Source organism: Argiope bruennichi, chromosome 9, assembly GCF_947563725.1.
Source record: "Argiope bruennichi chromosome 9, qqArgBrue1.1, whole genome shotgun sequence".
NCBI lineage: Eukaryota > Metazoa > Arthropoda > Arachnida > Araneae > Araneidae > Argiope > Argiope bruennichi.
In genome coordinates this window covers 23,807,863-23,833,917 of record NC_079159.1, presented here as the reverse complement: position 1 = coordinate 23,833,917, position 26,055 = coordinate 23,807,863, and the positions used below count along the sequence as shown (strand labels likewise).

Below are 26,055 nucleotides of genomic sequence, written 5' to 3'. Positions count from 1 at the left end.
CGGAGGCAACATAGAGAAGTCTAACGGCTATGATCCAGATTAGGTTTTCTTTATAACATTAGCCGGGACATATGCCAACAGTTGGTTCTCTGTTTCACAATTTTATGCCCTGTCATTGCAGCTAACCATTCTATCAGTTTAAAACTTTCATCTCATTTTAAATTACCGTAATTAAATTGTTTTAAGCGCTCACTGTCAAATTACTCGTTTTTAACGATGGTCTCATCCAAGGAAGCCCAAAATTTTCACAAAACAATGAAGGCTGATGCTGTATGTATAGCATTTCTATAGCTTGATGCATGAAGTGAAAAAAAAGTGTTTTTCTTTCATGCTGTCTAATGCTGTCTTCATTGAAACACTTACTAGTACTTTGTGACTGCATCCAAAAGTCATCGACAAATGCCAAACATAAAAACTACAGCCGAGTGTCTGCAATACTCGGTCTCAAGAGACGGTAATTGTAACTTCATCGATTTCGTCATTCGATAACTTAAAGAGACGTCTTTTATTTAATGTTTCTTTTAAAAGTGCTGTTTAGAGATAGTGATGCATGCTGTACAATTGATAAAAAAATTTTTCTTCCAGAAAAGTTTTAGTACTGTAAAAAGATCCAGTAAGAAGATTTCATATAAATTTGAGGCTCATTATCCTTTAAATGCTGATATATATTTCATTATTTATTCAGCATGTATTAGGTATCGTCAATAAATTCCTATTCATATGATAAACGGCAAATGCGCCGTTTTTATTTAGTTTTGGATCTTGTAGATAATTTTCCAGATGAAATAAAGACATGGTGTCATAGAATAGTGTATATCAGCCTAAAATAAGACATTACATGCGCTTTACCATTTGCCCTTACATTTTTTTTTTTTTGTTATTGCGTTATTCAGATAAAGTTAGAGTCATATGACAAACATAATATAGTAACACAAAGAGTCATGTAACTCCGTCAGAACGACTTTAGAATAAAAAATTGTTAGCAACTATTCCAAAGAAAAAAAATACAAATTATATACAGATATTTTATATTCTGTTTAAGAAAATTAAAATGAAAAAGTGGCACAAAAAAAAGAGTAATATGTTTAATTCTGAGCATTCACTTTTGTGTGATCTTATAAGCTATATTGAAATATTTTCCTTACTTTTTTTAATTAAATTAAAAGTTTCCAAAATTAAATTAAAGAATTAAAAGTTTCCAAGTCATTTCAAGGGAATAAAAAAAAAGTCCAAATCCTTTCAAGAGAATAAAAAAAATAACCCAGATTGATATGTTAATTGCATTTATTTACTGAAGTGATTACTTAACGAATTGCTGACACGGCAATTGCATAGCGCGTGAAGTACAGAAGAAAAGAAATCCGCAACGCAAGCTCCGATGTCACTGACCGGAAAATAGCTTTATTTACGCCATTCCAATCATTTAAATAAATAACATTCATTCACAAGTGGAATGCAGTTATTCAAATCAATCTCTTATTAAAATAATTAATGCTATAACTATATCGATAGCAGAAATATTGGCAAATCAATACCAGTAAATACACAATTTCTTAAACAATGAGTCATAATTTTTCTTGCTTATGACGGTAGAAAATTATTCTAAAAATTTAAATTCATTTTACTAAAAAGCATCTGACAGATACCCCAACCATAGATAAATTTGGCCCAAAATTTGTTAGGGATATTCTGTTTAAGGATATTTGATACCCCCAAATATTTTTCTACAATATCCACAAAATCTGCTTTGTTTTGCTGTAAGTAATGTAAACTTTTTAAAAATTTAAATTTTTAAAAATATTTCTCCTATATAGAAATATAAATTTAATTAATTTTTTTTTAATTACTAATTTTTAAAAATGTTTCTTATTAAATTTCAATATTAAATTTTTTTTTCTGCAGAATTCTTTAAATGAACTTAATGAAAATAGTCATACGAAAGATATCTAAATTAATTTCGGAAAAAAAATGCTTACGCAAAAATTTGTGCGATTTTTTTTTTTTTTTTGAAAATATCAATTTTTTTTTACTTTCGCTATTTTTTAAAAATTTTGTAATCAATTTATATTTTTATAAAATTGATGCCGATTTCTATAAATTTGACATTTCTGAGTTCACAATAAGATTTCAAATAGTTTGAATGGAATGTGTTTGACTTTTAGCATTTCATAGTAGATGCATGATAACAGAAAAAAGCAGATTGAAAAATAAAAGGGTTTAAAGATTGAACTCAGTATTATAACAATTAAACCAGCTTAAGTTAAACTAGTTGTTTTTCTTAACAATAATCAACTACCTTTCAGCAAGAAAATGATTGTAAAAATTTTATTTTTTCCATAGCTAATAATTGCTCAATTTTAACTTATCTATAATTAAAAAAAATAATCGAAAAATTATAATTATTTATTCATTTTAATGTTAGAGTCACTATATTTAGAAAATCAATCTTAATTTCTTTCTTCTGAAATGTTTATTAATGCTTTACAATTGTATGTTTACAATTGTATGATACAATTAATGTTTAACAATTGTAAATCATTTAAATAAAATATAAGTTAAAAAAACATTTGAAACAAGCAACATTTCTAGAAAAACGAATTGAATGAGAATGTGTTTAAACACATATATACAAACTTTTGTTATCAATACCTTTTTACATAAAACAGAACTATATTTTAAAAAGCAGGGGTAAATTTAGCCTTGTTGAAATCTAAATATTTTGGTTAACATATACATAGTCATTAATTTCGCTGTTACTAAAGAATTTGACAGCCAAATAACAAAACCGTTTTTTGAAACTACTTTATTTCAGAAATTTGATTTGCACGCTCTGCAACTCTTACAATTCATAATAATATAATGTGTCTTTTTGTTAACTCGTGCTATTTCCAAATCTATTAGAATTAAAATAAGAAATAAATTATGTTGCAATTTTGTAAAAGTTGATTTTCTTTTCAAAAATGGTCCAAAATTGAAGGGCAGATACTGACACAGAAATACAGGTAAAATTATCCAATTTATAAACAAATAGTGAGTAAATAATAAAGGTTTTAGAAATGTACGTTATTTTATTTCAAAATAAAAAATCCTTTCACCAATGAAAATATAAAATAAAACATTAGAAGACAGCATGGCTTTTGATATCACGTCTGTCAAAATGACATCGTATCTCGGCAAAATAACTGTCCAACCCTTCTGAAATGTCCAGAAAATTCAGAAACAAGTTCACACATTATTTTAAATGTAAAATTAGAAGAATCGGCATTTCCATAAATGTTAGGATACCAAGTCCTCTTGAATTCTAAAACTGTGTATCAAATTGTATGTATCTAGCTATTTGCATTTTGTAGTCATTGTGTTATTTGGTCTTAGACAAACAGATAAATAAATTTCCCAGAATAGATTCCGCTCGAAATTTGACAGATATTTGCAAAATTAGTGTTAAGACCACAAACCAAATTCTTTAGTTTAGCTCAAAGAAACTAAAAGCTTTTTTGAATTACAGACAGATAAATAGATAGATATAATTCGAAAAATGTGTTTTTGTGATTCGAATAAGCCTGGAATTTCGTCATTATTTCAAGGTTAATTTTTATTTTCTCGTACACGAAGTATAAAAAATTGTAATCGTTTAAAAATTCCAATTCGAGATTTCGACGTTTTAGGTCTCTCTGAGTTCGAAATCGAAATGCAAATGTACTTCTGTCCGTGACATTTCGAGCTAGATGGATGAAATTTGGTTTATGATCTAGGCATTAAATTTGACGATTTCTGTCAAATTTTGAACAAATTCTACTTGGAGAAAGTCTGTCTGTCCGACTATTCGAATTTAAGTTAATACTATACAACTATAAAACGAAGAGAGTTAGATATAAAAAAATTGGTGCATAGATTTATCATCTATATAGTAGACACCTATCAAATTTTCAACCAAATCCAACAAGGGGTTCGACACCTGTCGATCTGTACTTTTAGAAGCATGCAATCATGATAATTCAAAAAAGTAAAATGTTAAATATAGAAGATTTGGCATGCTCGAGTTCAGCTCGATTCCTTCAAAACATGAAAATTCAGTTCAATTCAGTTCAAACCATTCAGTTCAGTTTTTTCAAATTAAGGACCGGGAATCTGAATGGAGTAGTTTAGATTGAGATGATATACTATTGTCTCAAATTGCAATTTTTTAAATTATTTAAATTTTACATTGATAAAAAAAATGAATAGTTGTTAGACGAATACATTTTTCTGAAACGTTATAAACACGGTCTCTGTAATAGTTATTTCAAAAGTTACTGTGACAGGGAATTTTGACCTCAGGCAAGTTTAATAGAAAAGCTTGACGCCATCAAAATCATTCAGAATATCAGACACCTTTGCTTGTGCAGTTCTTTTATCTTTTTTTAAAATTCAATTCTGCGAAATAAATCGAAATATTATTTGAATCAAGATTTTTTTACTAAATAAATGAATGGATTTTATAAAGGATCTTCATTAACTTCATCAAGGTTTTAATAAGTGAATTATATAAAGCCCTTAAAGAAAAAAGGGTTTTAATAGTACGTTTAATGCTAATGATGAAATGAAGATAGATTCTGACCCAATAATAGCATGTTTGAACACTCGAATGAGACAAGTTTCGTCGATTAACTAGTCTTTGTTAAATAATTATCTGAAAAAAAAAATGTAATAAAGGAAAGAGGCAATGGAAAGTCTGAAGTATGAAAGAAAAGTCTGCTCTAAAACGACATTCAATGATTCACACACAAAAAATGCATGGAAGATAATATGGAATGTTGAATTCGATTACCTTATTTTGCTGTCATTAATTCAAATCAAGAAAATCCACATTCCATCATATGATGTCAGTCATGAAATTGACGGGTTAATTACATGTTTTCTTGAAGAGGAATTATAGCATTCATTCTTAAAAAATGCATTTGTGACGAATTACGAAACTTTTCAGTCATGTTTAAAATTTAACATATGAAATTGTCACTAAAAAAATCATTTGGAGGCAGTTTAGTGATTAGGAATAAAATTAAAAAAATATATAGATTTAGATATATGATTGTTTTTAAAAATCATTAGAGAGAAAATTACTTTGCAGAGTTTTTTCAAATTAATGATCCGACTCTAAAAATAGTCTTTTGGAATAAGAGATTAAAGTTGATAAGAATACATAAGGTCAGGAAGAATCAATGAGAGCAGTGACGACAGTACGGGCAGGGTTTCAGAGGTTCGAGACCTGATTCCACCGAAAAACTGACGTGTAAGCGGGTCTGATACATGTTAAATATCCTACAGCTGGTGTGGTGCGGAAGTTAAGAGAGGGGCTATCAGTTCAAGAGTCATCCTCGTCATCTGATCGCGGTTCGAAATTACTGGGTCCGTTCCAAAATAGCTCTAATGTTGCTTTAAAACGGGACGTTAATATAACTGAAATGAACTACAATACGCACCGGGGAAACCGAAGCGAGCTAGGAATTATGTGCCTTCTTTAAAGCATTCAGGTAAAAGGCGTAAAACATTTCTTCTTTAAACTTTCTTGGGTGAATTTTTTAACGTTTGCTCGCTTTAGTTGCAACTGGATTTAAAAAAAATCAAAATTGTCATAATTCGTTTTTTATCAGCTATTTTCAAGGAAATTTGCTAAGTTATATAATTCTTGGACCTTTTTCATATAACGATTACGAATAAGATTCATTTTACATTTTTAAACGTTCTTCTGATAAACAAGATTGTGTCTTCTATTATCATGTGACTCTCTCCTAATAACTCTCATGAAGTTAAAAATAGGATTTTAATGTAATAAAAATCTATATTTGTCATGTGGAATAATTTAATTAAACGACAGAAAGTGACATTAAATTTAGAAACTCAGATGCGCAACATCTTGTCAATAAAGTTCATTATTTTATATCAAATGAACAGCCTACAATTTTAAAGAAAACGACCCTGTGATATATTTACATATTATATATATATGAAAGTTGGTTAATAATAGCAATTTCATTTGTGTTGAGATTGTTATTAATAATGGCTGTTTGATGTCAATTATAGCAAAAGACGACATCATGAGAGGTAGACATCTGATGGCGAGAAAGGATGGTGATTTGAATGGGGATGAAAATGTTTATTTTGACTCTTCTAAATGGGAATAGGAGGCTGTGGATAAGAAGTAAGTAATCTGGGATCATCCATTGTTCATCCTCTTACAAATATGTGTATTTTGATCGATTATGTTGACGTTACTAGAATGAATATCCATTAATTCCATGTTTGAGAAATTGTTAGAGTTAACGGTGGTGAATTCAGTCACAAGTTTGAAAAGCACTAAAACGTCAGACAAAAGCTATTCTACCAGATCCCTTGACTAGAATAAATTTCAGATAAAGTAAATATGAAAGAGAAATGAGTTAATTGAGAGATTAAATGTTCTACTAGAAGTGGGAGCGTTGCTTTCTATAATTTAATTAAAAAATGAATCCTTACTACTTTTTAATTCCGTTTCTAAATCTTGGACATTTTTTTTTCTTGTCTCATAATATTCAATCATTTCTGTTTTTATAAGGATTCATTTCCCAATAAAATTTGGGATATGATAATTATAAATGATTCCAAATGAAAGACAATATTAAACAATTATAAACAATGAAAATATTAAACAATTATAAACAATGAAAATATTAAACAATTATAAACAATGAAAATATTAAACAATTATAAACAATGAAAATATTAAACAATTATAAACAATGAAAATATTAAACAATTATAAACAATGAAAATATTAAACAATTATAAACAATGAAAATATTAAACAATTATAAACAATGAAAATATTAAACAATTATGACTGTTTATATGCAATATTTCACGAAGTAAATTAAATGTTTATTAAAAACAATGAAAAAGACAGAATTTTGGGGCAGATAGGAAAGGACAATAAAATAAATTTGAAAGTAATAAGCAAAAATTTCTTATCAACTGAAATCTATTTTCTTCAAATCAGTTTTTTACAATAATTAGTAGCACAAGCACGCATTCCCAATTACATCATAATCCCTGGGTAATTAGGAACATATAGAAATATCGCAATTATCCCGGTAATTTAGACTGATAAATTAATTTAGAAAAGGAAATTGCTTAATGCATCTTCTAGAACATGATTACACAGTTACATAAATTACAGTTATACTTTCCCTCTCATACAACCATTTTAAATTGAAAAAAAAAATACCAACTTTGAAAAATTCACTCTCAGTAACAGTTACTGTCCCTGCATTTTTCATTAGTTCCAATTATTAGCTTTTTATAAGATTTAATTTGCTTACAATTTTTTAAAAACATTGTTTAATATAAACACTTTTTTAAAAGCTATTTAAAATGATAAAACCATATTCATAAAATAAAGATTTGTTCGCAATTATATAACAACGCTCATTTAAAAATATTAATAGGAAATATTAATTAATTTGGAAGAAAATTATGAAGTACTACAGAAGAAAGAATTTTACCCGATATTGCTATTTTGATGTAGCTTTCTACGAGGAAAATCAATTAAAATCTAAAAAATATATATACACGGTGCAAGGCAAAGGTCATTATAATTTTATACAATAGTGTAAACCTTAAAAGAACGTAATGCCCATTGGGATGATAAAAGATATAGAGAAAAACCAGCCAGCAGATTTTCAGATTACATACTAAGTGATGATGTAACGGGTCGGACTACATCAAGACAAAATCTTAGGGGTAAAATAGGAAACCATTAATAACCCACCGCTGCTTGAAATATTTCTTATCTGACAAAAAAGATGGATTACTATAAGCTTGTGGAGCCTTTTCATAGTTTATTATTAGTATAGTATTATTTAACTGTGTCACTCCATGAAACTTCATTTCTATATGGATGATTTGGACTATTGTTTATTTGTTCAGAAGAGCTGCAGAGTAAACATCTATGGCAATAAATAGGCTAACATAATGGCGAAAAAAATTAAGATTTAAGAATATATATTGTTAAAATTATCATTTTCTACTTTTAAGTTCTATATCTTAATGCTACTTAAACTGTGTAGTGGTTATATAACTCTACTACTTCCTCTTTTGATACAACAGAGGGCGTTACCTTATTAACATCAAGGTATATTTCTTATGATCCTTTTTGGGGGTAATTATAAAATTGTATTCTAAGAAAGTGTCGATATTTTCGTGTTCATGTTTGTTTTGTCTTGTGAAATGTGGAACTCAGAAAATAATTAAATAACAGTTCCTGAAACTCATCTATTATTTTCGTCTACCTCATAATGAAGTTGTAATGAATAGCTTATAAGCCAGTTAACAACTACGCTACCCGAGCAATTGCTTTTGTATCGTGGTCATGTTACCGGGCTGCGAACCACAAGGTCCCAGATTCTATCCTCGCGCATCTATTCACTACAAAGTTATAAAGAGCCTCGCCCCCTCTACAACTGACATTTTCGTATTTAAGATGACAAAAATTTGATTCCTTTACGACTACTTTATTCCCATCAGAAGGTCACGAGGGTTACGATCACTTTATAACCATGGACGTGCAAAGAGATATATACACCACCAACATCATTTCTCTAAAGTGGAATATTTCGGCATTATTCTCTTATTTTGATATAGACATTCTAAATTTTTTAAATCAATTTTTCTTTCTTTTTATTTTTTCGTCAAGAAGGGGGGGGGATGATTTCATCTAAGCAAATTCCTGAGAAAAGAATCGAAAAATCTTTGCTATCACTAAAAAAGTGCCTTTTTTTCTGTATTTGTATTACGGTGATGGGGGCAGTTTCCTTATAGAAGATATTCCCTCTCAATAACAGTTTCCTGGGAAAGAATAACAGGAGTCCTTTTTTCCCCAAAGAGCGATCTGAGCCCCTAATACAGGCTGTTTGAAAGTGTCCAACTCAGATTATTACTCACTCCCTTGCGCAGTTGAATTGTCATCGAGCGGACTCTTTCCTTTTTAGCTCACGACTTTAGTAAATTAACAGCGGTCAGGAATTATGGGTTAATCTAATTTCTTTCGCTAAAACTGTTATTCCTTTAGTATTTTTTTAAATGTTAGTCTTTTTTATAAATTTATATAACCGAATAAAAATTATACAAATCCTTTAACAGTTTTAATCGGAAAAATAAAACTGATACATCGTATTCTTTTGTTATTATCAAGTGATAATTCTAAATTTAAAAAAAAATGCTTCTTTCTTGATAGTAACGATATTTTTTTCCAAAATCAATTTCTGGAGGCACCACTGGTTTCCATTCATTTATGAATAATATTTTTAATCATAAAAGGGATCGACTTGATTGCAGTTCTCCTCAACCCAGGGGCCATAGACCTAAAGTTGGACCTAGGTAGAAGCCGGGACTTTAGGTCTCGATGACAGACTAGGCCTAGATACGCAACACTAGACCTAGTCCGAAATCTGCCATTAACTAAAAGAAGTAGATGATGTGAGTATTAAAAAAAAATTGAAATGCCGTATTTCACTTTGAAATGTCGAATTAACATTGTTTTATAACATGGTCAACATAAAAAAAAATACTTGATAGTCGTTTAAATAATTTATATGAGTAATAATATGTGACGCAAGTGCAACTTTTTTACTGGCTGACAAAATAGTTATTGGCACTATCAGAACTTTTTTGTTTTTGGCATTTATTTTGTTTGCCATTTTCATTCCTCAATTCATGCTCAAAATTTTTACTATCTATGATTACAGCTTAATATTTAATCCAAGGATGCTTCACCAAATAGTCGCTGGCATTTCTATGAATCTTTTCCATGTAGCAAACTACGGTATCCAAAATACAAATTTCCTCAAATCAGTAAATTATAAATTATATAATGTAAGACTAAGTGGAAATTTTTAAGCAAATAAAAACTGAAAATAAATTTTATATGTAAAAAGAAGCACCTGAGAAACACAGAATATAAATTATCAAATAAAAAAAAATATTTTAACGAGGATTGGTCTTAAATCGCTTTAATCGGTCTGGACAGGTCTCGAAAGTAAAAACACTCAATTGCCTTGTCATATCCTCAGCCACTGTGCCACTGGAACAGCGCTAATAGAATAAAAGTATGGTTTTGAGCTTTCCCCGGGGGCTTTAACCCCGTAACCCTTCATGCACCGCATAAAGAGAAAGGGTTGTCGCTGAACCTTCAAGCATCCCAGTTATTTCGCAGCTCATCATAATTTTTAACCCACTGCCCATCCACAATAGACGGTCTTACTGAGCCAAAAAAATAAAAAGGAAACAAGTGTGACTAGTGTATTGTATTTTCATCCCCTTTCCGAACTATTACCCCTCTGACAACCCTTAAATTGCGGTAGATGTACCCACCGAGCTATTAACTTCGAGATTCTTCTGGGTAGAGTGAACGGAGTTGGGCGTACGTTCTCAAGGGCATAACGTGCCCGGAATATTTAGCAGTTTGAAGAGCAATCAGGATTGGATGGGGAAGGGGGATCGTGAGAGGAAGATCCTATTTGGTTTACCACCTCAGGTAATAACATAAAAAATACATAAAGCAGATTATATGCTCTTGTTTGTAACGGTGGAGCCAAACAATCTTTTGAAAGTGATTTAAGAAATCAGAAAGATCAAGCAAAGGGATGTTTCTTTTTTCTTTTTTTTTAAGTAGCACAGGGAATGACTGAAAGCAGAAATCACTTTCTATCACATTTCAGCTGGTAACTGTTTGATTTTTTTGCTATCTTGTACACGAAATACATAAACAGGGAGTACTGTTATCGTCGAAAAATTCAAACTGGAGATTTTGGCGAGTTTTAATGTTTTAGATCTACTTGAGCACGAAAAACACATTTTTGATATTATGACTGTCTATGAACATAATAGTTTAAAATGCCTTGAGATACATGGCTGAATTTTGGCATACCTAACTTCATATTTGTTGATTTTTTTTTTGTGTCAAATTTTGATAAAAAATCTACTCAGAGGAAGTTTGTATCCGACTGCCTGCCGAATATAATTTAAAACGATGACTACAAAACGAACAGATCTCCTAAGATAAATACTGGCACATTTTTTTAAGTAGCGCAAGGGATGACTGATCTATCTATCATATTTCAGGTGGTAACTGATTATTTTTTTGCTATTTAGTATACGAAATGCATAAAGAGAAAGTATTCTAATCGTCGAAAAAATTAAAACCCCAGATTTTGACAAAACTTCACATTTCAAACCTTCTTGATTAGAAAAAACACTTTTTGGCATTATGTTTTATCTGTTTATGAACACGATAATTCAAAAATGCTTTGAGTTAGATGGTTGCATTTTGGTGAATATATAAAGGAATAGTATTGTAATTGATTATAAAAAACTCATTTCGGCATCATGTCTGTCTGTCTGAGAACACGATAGCTTAAAAATGCTTTGAATTAGACAGTTGAATTTTGGTATATTTAACATCAGATTTGAAATTTTTTTGTCAAATTTTGGGAAAAAAAATCTTTCTAGAGGAAGTATGTGTCTGACCGATTACCGAATATAATTTAAAATGATAACTACAGAATGAAGAAAGCTAAAAATATAAAATCTCGTATACTGACTCAACAATCTAAAATGTAGATATCTATGAAATTTGAAACCATATCCGTCAAAGGGTCCACCGTCTGTCGATCTGTACGCTGCAATTTTAAATGCGATGAAATATATGATTTGTTGGTATGTGATTATATGGCTACATTGTGGAGCTCTGCTTCAAATTTTGGTTTCAATCGGTGGGTAAAAATCCAAAATACACATTTAGTGTTCAGTTGCTTGTGTATTAACCGGATCCCAGCGATAAATCGTCAAACAGCTTACACTAATAGACTTTTTTGCAAATATTGCTGGGTAATGTTTATTATTAGTAAGTATATATTTAAGTATACGAGATTTATTAGTAAGAATACTCATTATATTTATTAGTAATTATTATTATATTTATTATTATGTATACATAATTATCAGTAATTATACATATTTATTAGTAAGCATATGAGAAAATTACAGGGAGATCACTTTCGCTGGCTAGTTTAAGAGTTTTAAATTGAAATCTAATCTTGTTGCATAAACTAATGCTAGATTCTTCTGGCATTATTTTATGATTATCATATTTTTATAGCAGAAAATTTAAAAACTATGAGGATGAATTCTCTATCATAATTGTTAATGTCTTTAATACGAAATTAATAAAGAAAAATAACTGTAAGCTTTAATGATTTGACTTTGTAATTTTGATGAATCTTTATTTACTAAACCTTCTTGAAACTAAAATGAATTATATTTTGAGCAGTTTCTGTCGATAATTTAAAAACAGAAGAAAATAGACCAATGAAAAGTGGTTTTAAGATTAAATCGCAATTTTGCAATAATCCATCAAAAGATGCATTGGTTATCTGTCCCTTGAGTTTTATGTGAAATTGATCAATTGAAATGCATAATAAGCTATATAGATGAAATTAAGCATTAAGTTTTATCATAAAGATTGTAAATAAATTAATGTCTGAACAAAAATCGTCTACCAGCCGAATGATTCCCCGTTATTTTACATGTACATATGTGAAATTGTTAATAATTATAATAATAATAAATGCGATGTATTAAATAAATAAAATCTGGTATGTAAAAGCAATAAATATATGATTGTATAAAATTCTGTGTTCTATTGTTTAAGGTAAAGAGATATCTAAATGTAAATTCGTAAAGCGTTTTGTGTTTCGAAGCGAAACACAAAATATTTCATATTATGTAAATATATTAAAAAAAAAAATCGTAGTTAAAACATTGCCTTTAGTTTAAAATGCTTCATTAAATATTTTCGCAAAAATACTAATATTAGATAAGTTCAGTTTTAATTTGAGTAGTACTCAGGTGTTGCAATCGAGTTTTACCAAAATTGGGAGGAAAAAAAAAACGAAATCTGTGCAGGTTGAGATCTGTTTTCCAAACGGTTTGTAAATCTACTTAAACCGAATCACTTGCGAAGGTTTTCTGTTTAGTTTAGTTATATTAACGTCCCGTTTCAAGCCAACATTACGGCTATACTGAGATGGACCACCTCGTAATTTTGAGCCGTGGTCAGGTGACAAGGACGACACCTGAGCTGGCAATCTATCTCCAAACTTCCACAGTACATCAGCAGGAGGACTTTTAGAACCCGACTGATTTAGCGCGCACCAGACCAGCTTACACGACGGTTCTCCAGTAGAATCTTGTTTCCAACCTGAAACCCTCAGGTACCGAAGCGGAGATTTTACCCCAGGTCAACGCGGCCCTTTGAACTTTTTCCGAATTTTAATAAGATATTAAGTCAATAAAAAATCCATAAATTTGTTGAAAAGACCATATAGCAAATTTCATCAATCTAGCTTGTATTTTAAGACAGATGGCATAATTTCAAAAAAGTGTCTTTCGGACTCGGGAAGTCTGAAACGTGAAAATTTGCATTTCCGTTACGGTCACAATACTTCCTCTTTGTTTACTTTAAATACAAAAAAAAAAAAAAAAAATTAGTCACAAATAATTTTTTGAAACCAAAAATAATAGTTTAATACCACGGCAAACTAAATTTTCCACTTTTGCTTTTAAGGTTTAGGAACCAGAAATGTTTTCTCGCAAAAGACAATTAGTCTATATGGGTAAGAAAATACAAATTTTACTGAATTACTTCTTTAAACGGCAACAATAAAAAATTCAACAGATTAGTGACCCTTTAGGTAAAGGAAACGCCACAAAATCATAAGAGAGTTGTTTATCGCTGAAAGAGAGACAGGACTTGTTTGGAAATAGCTGTGCGTCCGGTGTAACACTTCATTAGACATAACGTAAGAAGTATAGAATTCGAAAGAGAATTTTTTTTCCGTTAAACAAACACCTCCTTCTATAAATTTTTGTGGTAGAACCAGTAAGATTCAACCAAGTTCTTGAATTGTTCAGTTTCATTTTTAGAGTTATTAAGCATAGAAATTCACAATTTTTCGTCCAATTAGACTAAGGTACTGAGCGAATAATAAATGGCTTGGTAAAACAATTTAAATTAAAGTATAAACAACATTTTCCACGTTTAAGAACACTTAAACAGCATATTAGTCGGCGAGTTTTACCATTTACATGAAGAAAGCTGAAATATTTCCGGATCAAGAAAAGGAATAGGTCGAATTTAAGTTTTGTAATATTGCTCCAAACTGAAGTTTAGTTTGGTTTAGTTTAGTTATATTAACGTCCCGTTGTAAAGCAACACTAGAGCTATTTTGGGACGGACCTCGTCATTTTGAACCGCGGACATATGACGAGGACGACACTTGAGCTGGCACCCCCCTCTCCACACCACACCACACCAGCGGGAGGACGTTTTGGCATGACGGATTTAACTTGTAACAGACCCCCTCACACGACGGTTCTTCGGTGGAATCGGGTCTCTGAACTTGCCGTGGGGTAGGGAACCTGAAACCCCACGGCTCACAAGTTGAGACCTTACCACCAGGCCACCGCGGTCCTGCTCCAAACTGAAGTATCCGCATTAACTTGAAGATCAGAATATGCCATACCACTTCACTAACCATTGGATATAATCTTAACCCATAAGCTAACTGGTGTGGTGTAAAAATTTAGAGAGAGAGTGTCAGCTCAGGTGTTGGCTACGTCATCTGACCACAGTTCAAAATTACGAGGTCTGTCCCAAAATAGCTCTAGTGTTGCTTAAAAACGGGACGTTAATATAACTAAGCAAAACTAAACTTAACTCATAAGAAAGTTGAATGTGTGCTTGTGTTTGCGTGTGTATGTGTGTTTTGGCTCTATGCAGGCCAAACCATTTGACCTTAAGTTACTAAATCTGGCATATACATACTTTAGAAGGTAGGAATGTGCACTAAGGAGATTTTTATTGAAAATTTTAAATAGAATTTTCATAAAAAATGAAACAATATTTTGGGATTTTTTCACGCTAACTCCTAAAATTATTACAGTACAAAAATGATTTTTATAGCACTCTACTCTCAAAATTGTTATATTACAAAAATGATTTTTATAATATCTTAAAATTCCAATAGTATATTTTTCAACGGCACCAAATTTTCTTCCATTTAATTCGTCTTATATTTGTAATTAATTTTTTTATATATTTTAAGCGTATTTTACAATACGATATTTCATTACTAAAGTGAAAAATAAGCAGCTAGCATTGTTGCTATTAATATTTTATCCTACCTTTACACCCATTGTTGTGGTCAAAATAGGAAGATTCAGGTTTTTTTTTTTTTTTTCATATTGAGTAGGTTTTACTATACATGTTTAAAAAAAAATGTTTTTGATATATTTTTTGTATTGAAAACTTAGGTTTAAGTTCAAAATCAGACATGGTAGAAAAATTTTAAGTCGCCACCAATTTAAAACATGCTGCTTTTTTTCTATAATCTAATAGGGATGTTTAAAAATATAGATAGAAAATTAGGGAAATGAAAAGCTCAATGAATAAAATAGCTTCAGACTTTTGAAATAATGTAATTTATATGTCTATCAAAATTTGGGGCTTAAAAATATTTTTATGAGGAAACAATTGAAATTTTTAGTAGTCATTAATTGCGACGAACCAACTGACCGTCAAAAATGGCTAGTAAAGAAATGGAAATGAGTAAAACAAAAAATCACAAAATCTATTCAAAATAAAATGAATAATATCTGCAATTCACCAATCTCCTTGGTTAAAATTATATTTTGCTCTGAAATCATCTGTCAATCTTTTGGTACGAAAAATTATTTGGTTTAGTTGTTTAGTTGAAGTATCGTTTTCTATCAATTCTATCTCAAATTTTAATATTTCCCATTTTGTTCGGTGCGAACAGTTTTAGTAGTTTTGTGGAACGCAGCGGTGGATTTCCATTTAAGCAGTAAGGGTAAGAAGAGTGGGCGCAAGCGAGTTGAGTAAAAATGTCATTAACCTAGTTGTTATATAAATAGAAATTCAAACCCGTGAATTATAAAATAATAGGATAAAATTATATTTATCAAATATAATTAATTATATCCCCATCTGTTTCATTATTATCACTAAGCTGTTGGGGAACTTATAGAGATCAAGTATCAATTTAAAGAATGATGTCTACAAAAGTGTATGTATATTAAACGTTAATGAAACGCTAATTAATGTATATTTCCATACAGTTAGTAAGGTAAAACTGCACCTGAAAATCTATAGCTTGTCCATTAACTTAAAATTGTACTGAAACAGGAAACCCATGTTCCCAATGCTTTCTCGCTTACTCTCTAATAAGTTATGATACCGGCGTACAATAGTTACGAAATATTACCTTTTGGTTTGAATTTAGCATTTTTACTGAATCTGCCGTGTGATCCTTGGCGAGTTATTTGGCGATTAAACCCTGGCATGCGGTTAAAAGTATATGGAAAAAGAATTTGTGTTTTAGATGCGTTTTTTTTATCAACCGATTAAAAAAACTGTACTTGTAGTGACTATGTGTGATTGATTGTGACTACAAATGGCGGAACTGCACTTGTAGTAATCTACCTAATTTGATATATTTAAATCGTTGCATTTTTTAACCACACATTTAGATGTTTCTGAAAGTACAGACCAACAGATAATCAATTCGAAGTTGAATTTGGCTGAAAATGTGATAAGTGTCTATACTGTAGACGTTAAATCTGTGTACCGAATTGTATCTATCTAGCTCTCCTCGTTTTGCTGTTATCGTGCTTTATATTCGAAAAGCCGGACAGACAAATTTCTTTTAAACGGATTTTACTCAACATTTGAGAGAAATCTGCAAATTTGGTTTAAAGACCTATACCAAATTTCAACAGTCTATCTCAAAGCGATTATGAGTTATCTTTGTTACAGAAAAACAGACGGATGCTTTCCAAAAATGTGTTTTTGAAATTAAGGAGGTCTAAAACGTGGAGATTCGTCAAAATCCCGAGTTCGAATTTTTGGGTGATCACAAGATTTTCTCTATACAACGTATACGAGCAGGTAATAAATTTCGCTGTTTATTAAAAGAGGAAACGATTTTTCTTTGGTAACATTCACTGCTAGAGTATTGCGTATGGTATTGACTGCCAGGCCACAAATTGCCTATATTAGCCACTGCATGAATATAAGGTTTATAGTTTAAAAAAAATTGTTGAATTTCATTCAAAACGTCTGTTAGGAACTTTTCACTTGCTGTTATTGTATGTCTTTGATTTCTTGCCACTTCAAAATCCAAGATTCAGACTGAGTAATTCAATAAAGTAATAGATTTGTCTCTGAATGGTAAACATTTTTGATCTGAACAAAAGCAAAGCTGCTCAGTAATATATGATGCTAAAGCAATGCTACTGTTTGGTTGACAGACGTGTATTAAGTAACCCCCCTTTTTTTGTTTTTTAATATACGGATTGACAACTCGAGAATGTTAATTCTTCAAATGGGTAAGGGGGGGGGGAATGGTAATATTTCCAATATGGTCTGCCCATTCTAGCAGTGCAAATTGTAACGATAAGCACTTCATTAAATTTAAAAGTTCAAATCTGGTTTGATGTGCAGTCCGTAAAAACGCTTAGCTGCGCTGTTGGCTTCATATGGATGTTGCTTAGTAATGCTTTTCAGCGTAATGATTCTGCTAAAGGAAGGCATAAATTCTGCCAGTAGATTTAATATAAAAACTTTAATATACTTTGCAAATTCACTAAATGTAAAGCTTTCATTTTTTTATGTTAAAAGTGGCTAGGGCTTGGCGATTTTAACGAATTCAAAGTCAGTCACTAAAGGCGATACTAAGAATCAAAAATTGGTAGAAAAAAAAATAACATAGGGTTTTTTTTTTTTTTTTTTTTTTTTACTAGATGTTATTATTTTAAGGTTAAGAGAAAATGGCGTTTCTTAAAATGTCTTATTTTATAACTATGACTGAAACATTTGTAGAACGGTTAATTAAATTTTTTTTAAATGTGTCCTCGTTTTATAAAATTATGATAATACAAAAATAATTCAAGGTAAGCGAAAATAGTTTCCATTTCAATAATGTAACGTCAGGATTGAACACAGAGATAAAAGGCCTATTACTTAATATATTAAATCGTTTTTGGTGTTTTAACTGCGTTACCATGGAAACAAAATTATAAAGGATCAATTAAATGAATATTAGAGAAATTAATTTTTGTTTAAAAAGAAAGACTTTCAACTAATTTTCAAAAAAAAAATATCTAAAAAGAAACAGGTTAACTCAAAAAGTTTTTTTAATCATATTATTTCGAATAAATTTTAAAAATAAGGCTCATAATATAGCCTCATTCATGAATATAGTATAGTACTTTAAGTGAAGAAACTTTAAAATTATAAAATTATTTAACAATGAAACAAACCTTATTTTGTCATAAATAAAGGAGACAAATTACGATAAATGTATGTGCCAAAATATACAGTTTTATAAATTTAGTTTTCATAAAGCATAAAAATTTTCCAAATATTTTTTAACTTGTTGAATATTCAAACAATTTTTAAAGAAAATTTCGCAAAGATGATTCTTTCGCAGGTAAACTTATAAAACAAAATAAATGGCGTAGATGGAATTGCTACATCTATAATAATATCTCATAAGATTAATTCCTATACATTAATTGATGCATTTTAATAATTTCAACATGTTAGATTAATAGAATCTAAGCCTTTATAAATTGATAAGTCTTGCACCTCTCATGCTATTTTTATTTATTAACAGTTTTATTTGTGTTTTTTTAAAACTTTTTCACCATTGGCAACATAGAAATCACACTTGATCAACGAATATAAGTAAGAAACACTCATACACCGCATCATATAAAAATCGACAAAAATATAAAATACGGCAAAAATTTAAAATCGCATATTATTAGGTTTTTTTAAGATTAAAATCATGAACTTTAACTTAACTTTATAAATTAAATTGCTTAAAATAAGGGGGAATATATTTATTATGGTATTTATTTATAGTTCTTAATAACCATTAACATAAAAAAAAATAATTTAAGTTGTATTATTTGCGTTTTAACTTTCCTATCATCTTCAATATAAAATATACGCCTAAATTATTCAACAAAAATCAGAAGTTGTAGCTATTATAGCTTATGATATAAAACACTTCAAAAGTATAAAATACAGCGGTAGTTTAAAATTAGCCATCATTGGAAGGTTTTGATGGATTAATAATTATTTAGTACTTCAAAATAAAATAAATAAATAAATTAATTAATGTTATTTATTATATATTTTTAGTAACCATTAAAATGAAAAATCTTTAAATCGCCTTAAAAATGTTTTTCATATGAAAAAATGAAGCATTTTCAATTTCAAATGAAAAATGCATAAAATACAACAAAAATTTAAAATCACTGGTTATTAGAAAATATTTTTTATTAATAATAAACTTTTAACTGCTTAAAATTAGAAACAAGCATAAATAATAGGTATTTATTAATTGCTCACCACAATCAGACAGTAAAAATTGACATAAAGTCATGCTTAACTAGAACTACGAATCATCAAAAGATTTATTTTTAATAACCAAGTCAAAGAAGAGGCGAATTTAAAAAAGTAAATCCACCTCGTCGGTTAAATAAATTCATACACATAAGAGTTAAATTAAAATTATTCTAAATTACGGAGTCATTCTAAATTCAGAAAATTATTCAATGCCGCTTATTGTTATGTTACAATGTTATGGAAACATTGTTTTTAAAGAAAAACATTGATATTTAATGAATATATATATATATATATATATATATATATATATATATATATATATATATTATTTCAACATTTTCGAACTAACTAACTGAAAGATATAAAATTTAAAAAAAAGCATTATTCAGTACAATAGAGAAACAACAATATTTATTCATTTCTCTTATTGGACCTTTGATTAAATGTATGTCAATTTGAGAGATTAGATTCCAATTATGTTCTCTGGCGTTACAAGATGAAATTGCCCGTGAAATTCTCAGCTCTTGTGTTTCCAACAACCGACTTAATTTCTACACATTTTCACATGAGAAAAAAAGAAAGAAAGGAGAAAAAAATTCAGCATCGATTGCCATAGAAACACACATTTTGCAGTTCCCAACAAAATAGTGAAAAATGGCTCAGATTTAAACAAGGTTTCTCATTTACATATGCGCTTGATTTTTATCAGGCTGTTCCCAAATATATATATATATATATAAATGAATACTTATTGCAGTTATAGTCATCTTTCAGGAAACTAGGACAGAGTGATTTGAAAAAAAAAATTTATACGGCTTCCGGATTTTAAATCTTTAAAAATGCTAAGCCAAATATTGGTTTGGAATTTATCAAGTAGTAACAAGTTATTAGAACAATCAATTAACGAGTAAATTGAATATTTTAGAAATAATACTGATGTTGTTTTTAAAAAATGTATGCTTTTCTAAATTGTGGGAAAAACGATGGAATTTAGGAAGCAGCAAAATTATCTAAATATATATTAAATGTATTTTTAAAAGTTTCTAAAACTCGTATAAACATTTCAGCGCTAGATATTTCATATCAATTCAACAGTTTATTCTTCTATAACAGTTCATTATTCAGGCTAAAATATAGAAATAATAGGTCCTAGATTAACCAAGACATTTCCGATTTTCGAATTTCCAGCTAGAAAAAAAATCCGAATTAAACGTTTTAGGTTACCATATATTAACACAATTAAAATTTATTAAAAAAATATCTTCTGAAAGAATTCTGTTCCAAACTTTATTACTTATAGATTATGTTTACATCTCTCTGAACGAATGAAAAACCTGAAGAAAAACTAGTAAAAGTAAATCTAAATTTGTTATTTATGTTTCTTTTATTTTTTTATTTTTAAACTCTTTAATAATTAACTATTATTCTTTTTTTTCAGTCACTATTATTCCTTTTTTTCAGTTTCAGTTTTCTGATTTTGTCCACCTAATATCTCCTACCTTCCCATTCCCTTAGTTTTCAAACTTGTTAGATCTAGAAAACGCAGTTATCTTAAAGTCTGAATGGAGGGAAAATTCTTATAGAAGAATAAGAAACATAAAATTTATCAGAATATAATAATGAATGCCTTTCTCTAGAATATATATTATTGACTCGTATCTACATATTAGAATCTTCATTATTCTTTCAGATTGATTTCATATTTTTACTCTTAAAATTCCGAACAAAACAGTTGAAAGATTTTTTCTTATATTAATACTTTTAATGGTTAAGCCTTAAATTGAAAGCAAATTAATTGGCAAGTTTTAATAATTTAATGTCAGAACAAAAAAAAACTGAATTAATAAATTGTTGTCATTCGAATTAAAAAATAATAGCGTAAGTTTTATTCTGGAAATGCTGCATTGTACGCTTTAAAAATAGATTCATTGTTCAGATTTTATATGTTAAAAGATGTTAATGCATTAATGATTATAAAAATATTTTGAGATCTGTAAATCACAGCGACTTTTGTAATCAATTAGAGAAAATAAGGAGGGGAAAGGGGACACAGATTGAAACTTTCGCCAGCAGATAATCCGCGTACTGCATATCGGAATGATGGCACTTTTTATATTTATATTTTTATTATTTGTTTATCCATATAATTCATAATTACAGTGTAAAATGTGACAGCTTAACATTTTGAATATATATATATATATATATATATTGATAGTAACTGTCAAATTATAACAGAATACAATGCCTTGAAAACATATCATTGAGTATTTTTTTAAACCTCTAAAAGTATTCTATATTTTAGTTATACGAGGAAAACTTTAAAAAACGTATAAAACGTTGTTTTAGTTAAAATTATATAAATTATAGTGTGGAATTTAGTCTTAAAATATCTAATTATATATACATAATTAGATATTTTATATTAGTAGATAGTATAGTATATTAGTAGTATAGTATATATTAGTAGTATTAGTAATATATTAGTAGTACACTAATTATGTACATACATAATTAGTGTACTACTAATATATTACTAATACTACTAATAGCACTAAATCACCATCTGAAATTAAAACATCCATCAATATTTTTTTTCTAACATAAACTATCTAAAAAATATATATACTTCTTTATGTAATTCAACCGGATAAATCTTACCTTTTCTTCGTAATTCCCACAATTCTTGTGAATCTTTTCATTCTGTACCAAGCCATAATACGAACACCATGGAATAAATACCACAGTACTTTGCTCAAAAAAAATCCAATAAAATCGTCTGCTTACAACGTTCAAAAATACCTCTCACAACTCAACGCGCGAACGCCGAATTGTTCTGTTGTAAACCATAACACGCCGATCCAAAGTTTGGGAAAAGAAAAAGAAGAGAACCATCATTGTTAGCTGACGTCACTTGATAAACTCTGCCACCTGGCGAGCTGACGGTGCACTGACCATGCCAGAGGAAATGAGAAAAAGTGTTTGGTAAAAACGTGACGCGGAAATAGGATTTATTGCTTTGTCGATGAATGATTTTATTTTTTATAACTATATTTTTAAGAGAGAAAGGACAGAGAATAAAATGGAATATATTTGTTTTTGCGATTATTTTTTGGGAGTCGCTTTCGTGTGTGAAAACAATGAAAATATTTCGATTAAATGAGCTCTAGGAATGCAGTTTTTTTTAAGGATTTGAATCCGGAGTTCAATAGAATAACAATAGCAATAATGTCGCTGTTTGGCCGGGGGGTTGAAAAAGACAGTAAAATTTAATATTCAGTTTTCCCTTAATATTTATTCTTTTATGTCCGCCGCTTTAAAGCATAGATGATTAAGTGGAAGCATAGATGATTTAACATATAAAATACCTTTTGATTCCCTTTTTTAATATTTTTTATGTATCTGAAAATTTTGCGATTCGACGAGAATATATACATAACTGATATCTCTTAATCTAATTTAAATTCTTATTAAGTTCCTAATTTTTATCTTAATTTAGCCCATATTAACTTCATTCTAAAATGTTCTCTTATTTCCTGATCCAATTCCCACTTTTTATCTAATTAATTCTACACGTGCTCTCTAAAACTGCTGGTCTCAGCATTTTCTTACACTCCTAGAGAAGGGATAAAAGTTCTTACTGCTTACAACATTCTTTCAAAAATACCTAATATTGCCACTTGTCGAAGAAATGTCTGTCAAAATCTCAAAGTAAAATCAATGAAGGGAAAAATTTTGGTATTTTCTGCTCTTATGTCGCGATGTAGACTGACGTATTTTTTACCGCTTATTCTTTGTACGTAAATTATGCCTCCAGTGGTGAAATAAATCGAATGGAAGTTTTACAATTTCAAAAGTTTCTTCTATTCGCTACGCAACTGCTAAAATATGTTTACACATACACACACGCGCATATATATATATATATATAATCTGAAATATGCCTACTGTAGTAATTTCACTTGGTAATTTTATGTAACTTTAAGTTAAGTTATAAAACAACGGAACAAATATAAAATATTTTTCTTCATTCACATACGATTACATTTTTATAATTAGTTTATTATAATCAAAATATCTTTTAATTATAAAAAATCCATTTTAAATAAATGTGGCATGTCCTTAATCTTTCATTTTAAAGTTGAAAAATAATAAATAATATGTAAAATAATGAAAAAAATTGAATTGAATAATATCCGGTTTAAAGTTTTTAATCAAAGAAAATGGCTCTTCAGATTTGACTTCAAAATCTTTAAACTGATTGTGAAATACATCTGATAGAATTTAACAAAATGCTATACACAAACATTTATTAAATATATCTTAGAGAAACCAGCAATTTTTTTCATTTATCTTTTTTGTAATTTGTAGTTTGTTAGATATATTATAAAAAGCAATAATTTTTTGCTCTTTAGATTTGATTCAAAGATATTAGCATATGCCCATTCATCTAAAGGATAGTGAAAAGCAAATGTTCTGAACAAATTTTGGCCTTATTTAAAGGATAGTGAAAAACAAATGATCTGAACAAATTTTGGCCTTATTTAAAGGATAGTGAAAAACAAATGTTCTGAGCAAATTTTGGCCTTATTTAAAGGATAGTGAAAAACAAATGTTCTGAACAAATTATGGCCTTATTTAAAGGATAGTGAAAAGCAAATGTTCTGAGCAAATTTTGGCCTTATTTAAAGAATAGTGAAAAACAAATGTTCTGAACAAATTTTGTCCTAGATGGTTGATGCCGATTACCATTTTAGATATACGCACTATTGCGAGTTTCATGAATTGATTTCAAAGTGTAAGAAAAAGTGTTGAGTTTTTATTGAAATTTGGAATATTTGGAATAGTACAGTTCTTTTTTCAACAATTATATTCAAAACTTTCCACAGATCTATAGTTATACTGTAAACATCACTATAACTATTCATCACTTTAAACAAACCTGAGGTACATGTGCCAAAGGAAAAGCAGAAGACAAGTTTGAGATACCTAAAGACAATATTGGCAATAGTGGAAAACAGAAAATATTATGAATTAAAAGGAAAAGAAAATTAGAGAATTTTGCGTCTCCAAATTCTTACGAAAAAAATCAAGCAAATCGGAAATTGGTTTATTATCAGTGAAAACCAGTGAGAATAGTTATAGTATATAGAATTACCCGTAGAAATCAGTAACAATGTTTTGGCCTCTATCGACTCAGAGATAGGTGTTTTCTTTATCTGTACGAATAAAACTAAGTTTGAACAAAAATTAGTTCTGAGATCGTAAATTTCATGTTTTATTTTCAATTTTAAATCCAGATTGTATCAAAGATTAATGACCGGTGGTCTTCAATTTTCATTATATTCTCATTTCATGAGACAATTAGAAGTTCTTTATTGCTTTTCTTTTACTCAGCATTTTTTTTTTTTTTTTGAATTCTCAGCATTCTTTTCTTTTTCGATCCGGTTCATTCATTTCATGTCATTTCGTTCATTTGTTTCAATCCGGTTTAAATTTGTGTATTCGTAAATATAATGTATCGGGAAGATCCTACTATAAAGAAACAAAGCTATCAAGAGAGAGAAATGCACGATGGATGACGAGAAAAATCCAAGAAAATAACAATCCATTATGAGATCGTAAACTTTACATTTTATTTACATCTTTTTATGCTAGGTTGTAGTAAAGGTTAATACGTTGAAGTCTGCTGATTCATAATATTCTTACTTTACTCTGAAATTATTGTTAATATTTTCTTTCAAAATTATCTTTATTTTGTATTTAGTATTACATTTTTTGTATTAGTGGATCATTATTTGTTTTCTGTTAGTTGATCTTTATTTGCTTGTGATTAATTTCGATTAGAGTGTCCGTGAGCATTGCGGATATAGATGATTCCATTCTAAACAACCATAGATTTATATATATAAATTGTGCTACAAATAATAGTTTTTTTTTATTTCTTAAGTACTCTACCAATGTGCATCAGATTTTCTAATACAACTTTTGTTAGTTTAACTGTGGAAATCACATCTTAAGGACTATTATCCTTCGTTAATAGAATAGCAGCCCTTCTAGATAGGCACAAATTCTGGTAATCTAATAAAGATGTTATTCCCTATATCCCCACATGAAATACTGAATCTTCAGCTATACTAAAAATCTTACGAAAGCTCAGATTTTTAGTTTCAGAGTCCCAACATATTAAAAATTTATGGCTCAGGGTATAATAAAGAAAACCGAGTAAACATTTTAGGTGCATTTTTTGGCCGACTGAAACAAACTATGATAGAGAGCTACAATTTTAGATTATATACCAATTTACATTTATTTAAGTCTTTGCGTTTTCGAATTATCAAACTTACATGCATGCAAAAAACAGAGACAGACAAAAATTACTAACAGCTTGACGGATTTAGTTCAAAATTTAATATTAAACTACATTTTAGATACTAAAACTATGTACCATCTAGTTTTGTACAACAGTCAACATCTGTACTTGTGTTCAGAAATCACATATACTTTCTCGAATTTATGATTTGACTTAAAATTTTATAGAAATC

At 29.1% G+C, this 26,055-nt stretch overlaps 1 protein-coding gene across 1 annotated transcript in view; it reads right to left on the bottom strand.

Moving 5' to 3' along the window:
• Positions 1-22,316, bottom strand: part of LOC129983723 (uncharacterized) — a 460,651-nt gene extending 438,335 nt beyond the window's left edge. Inside the window, exon 1 of the mRNA XM_056093321.1 lies at positions 22,172-22,316. Within this exon, the coding sequence (XP_055949296.1) occupies positions 22,172-22,227 (56 nt within the window). The 5' untranslated portion in view covers positions 22,228-22,316. The remainder of the gene's footprint in view (positions 1-22,171) is intronic.
• Between the last annotated feature and the right edge of the window lie 3,739 nt (positions 22,317-26,055).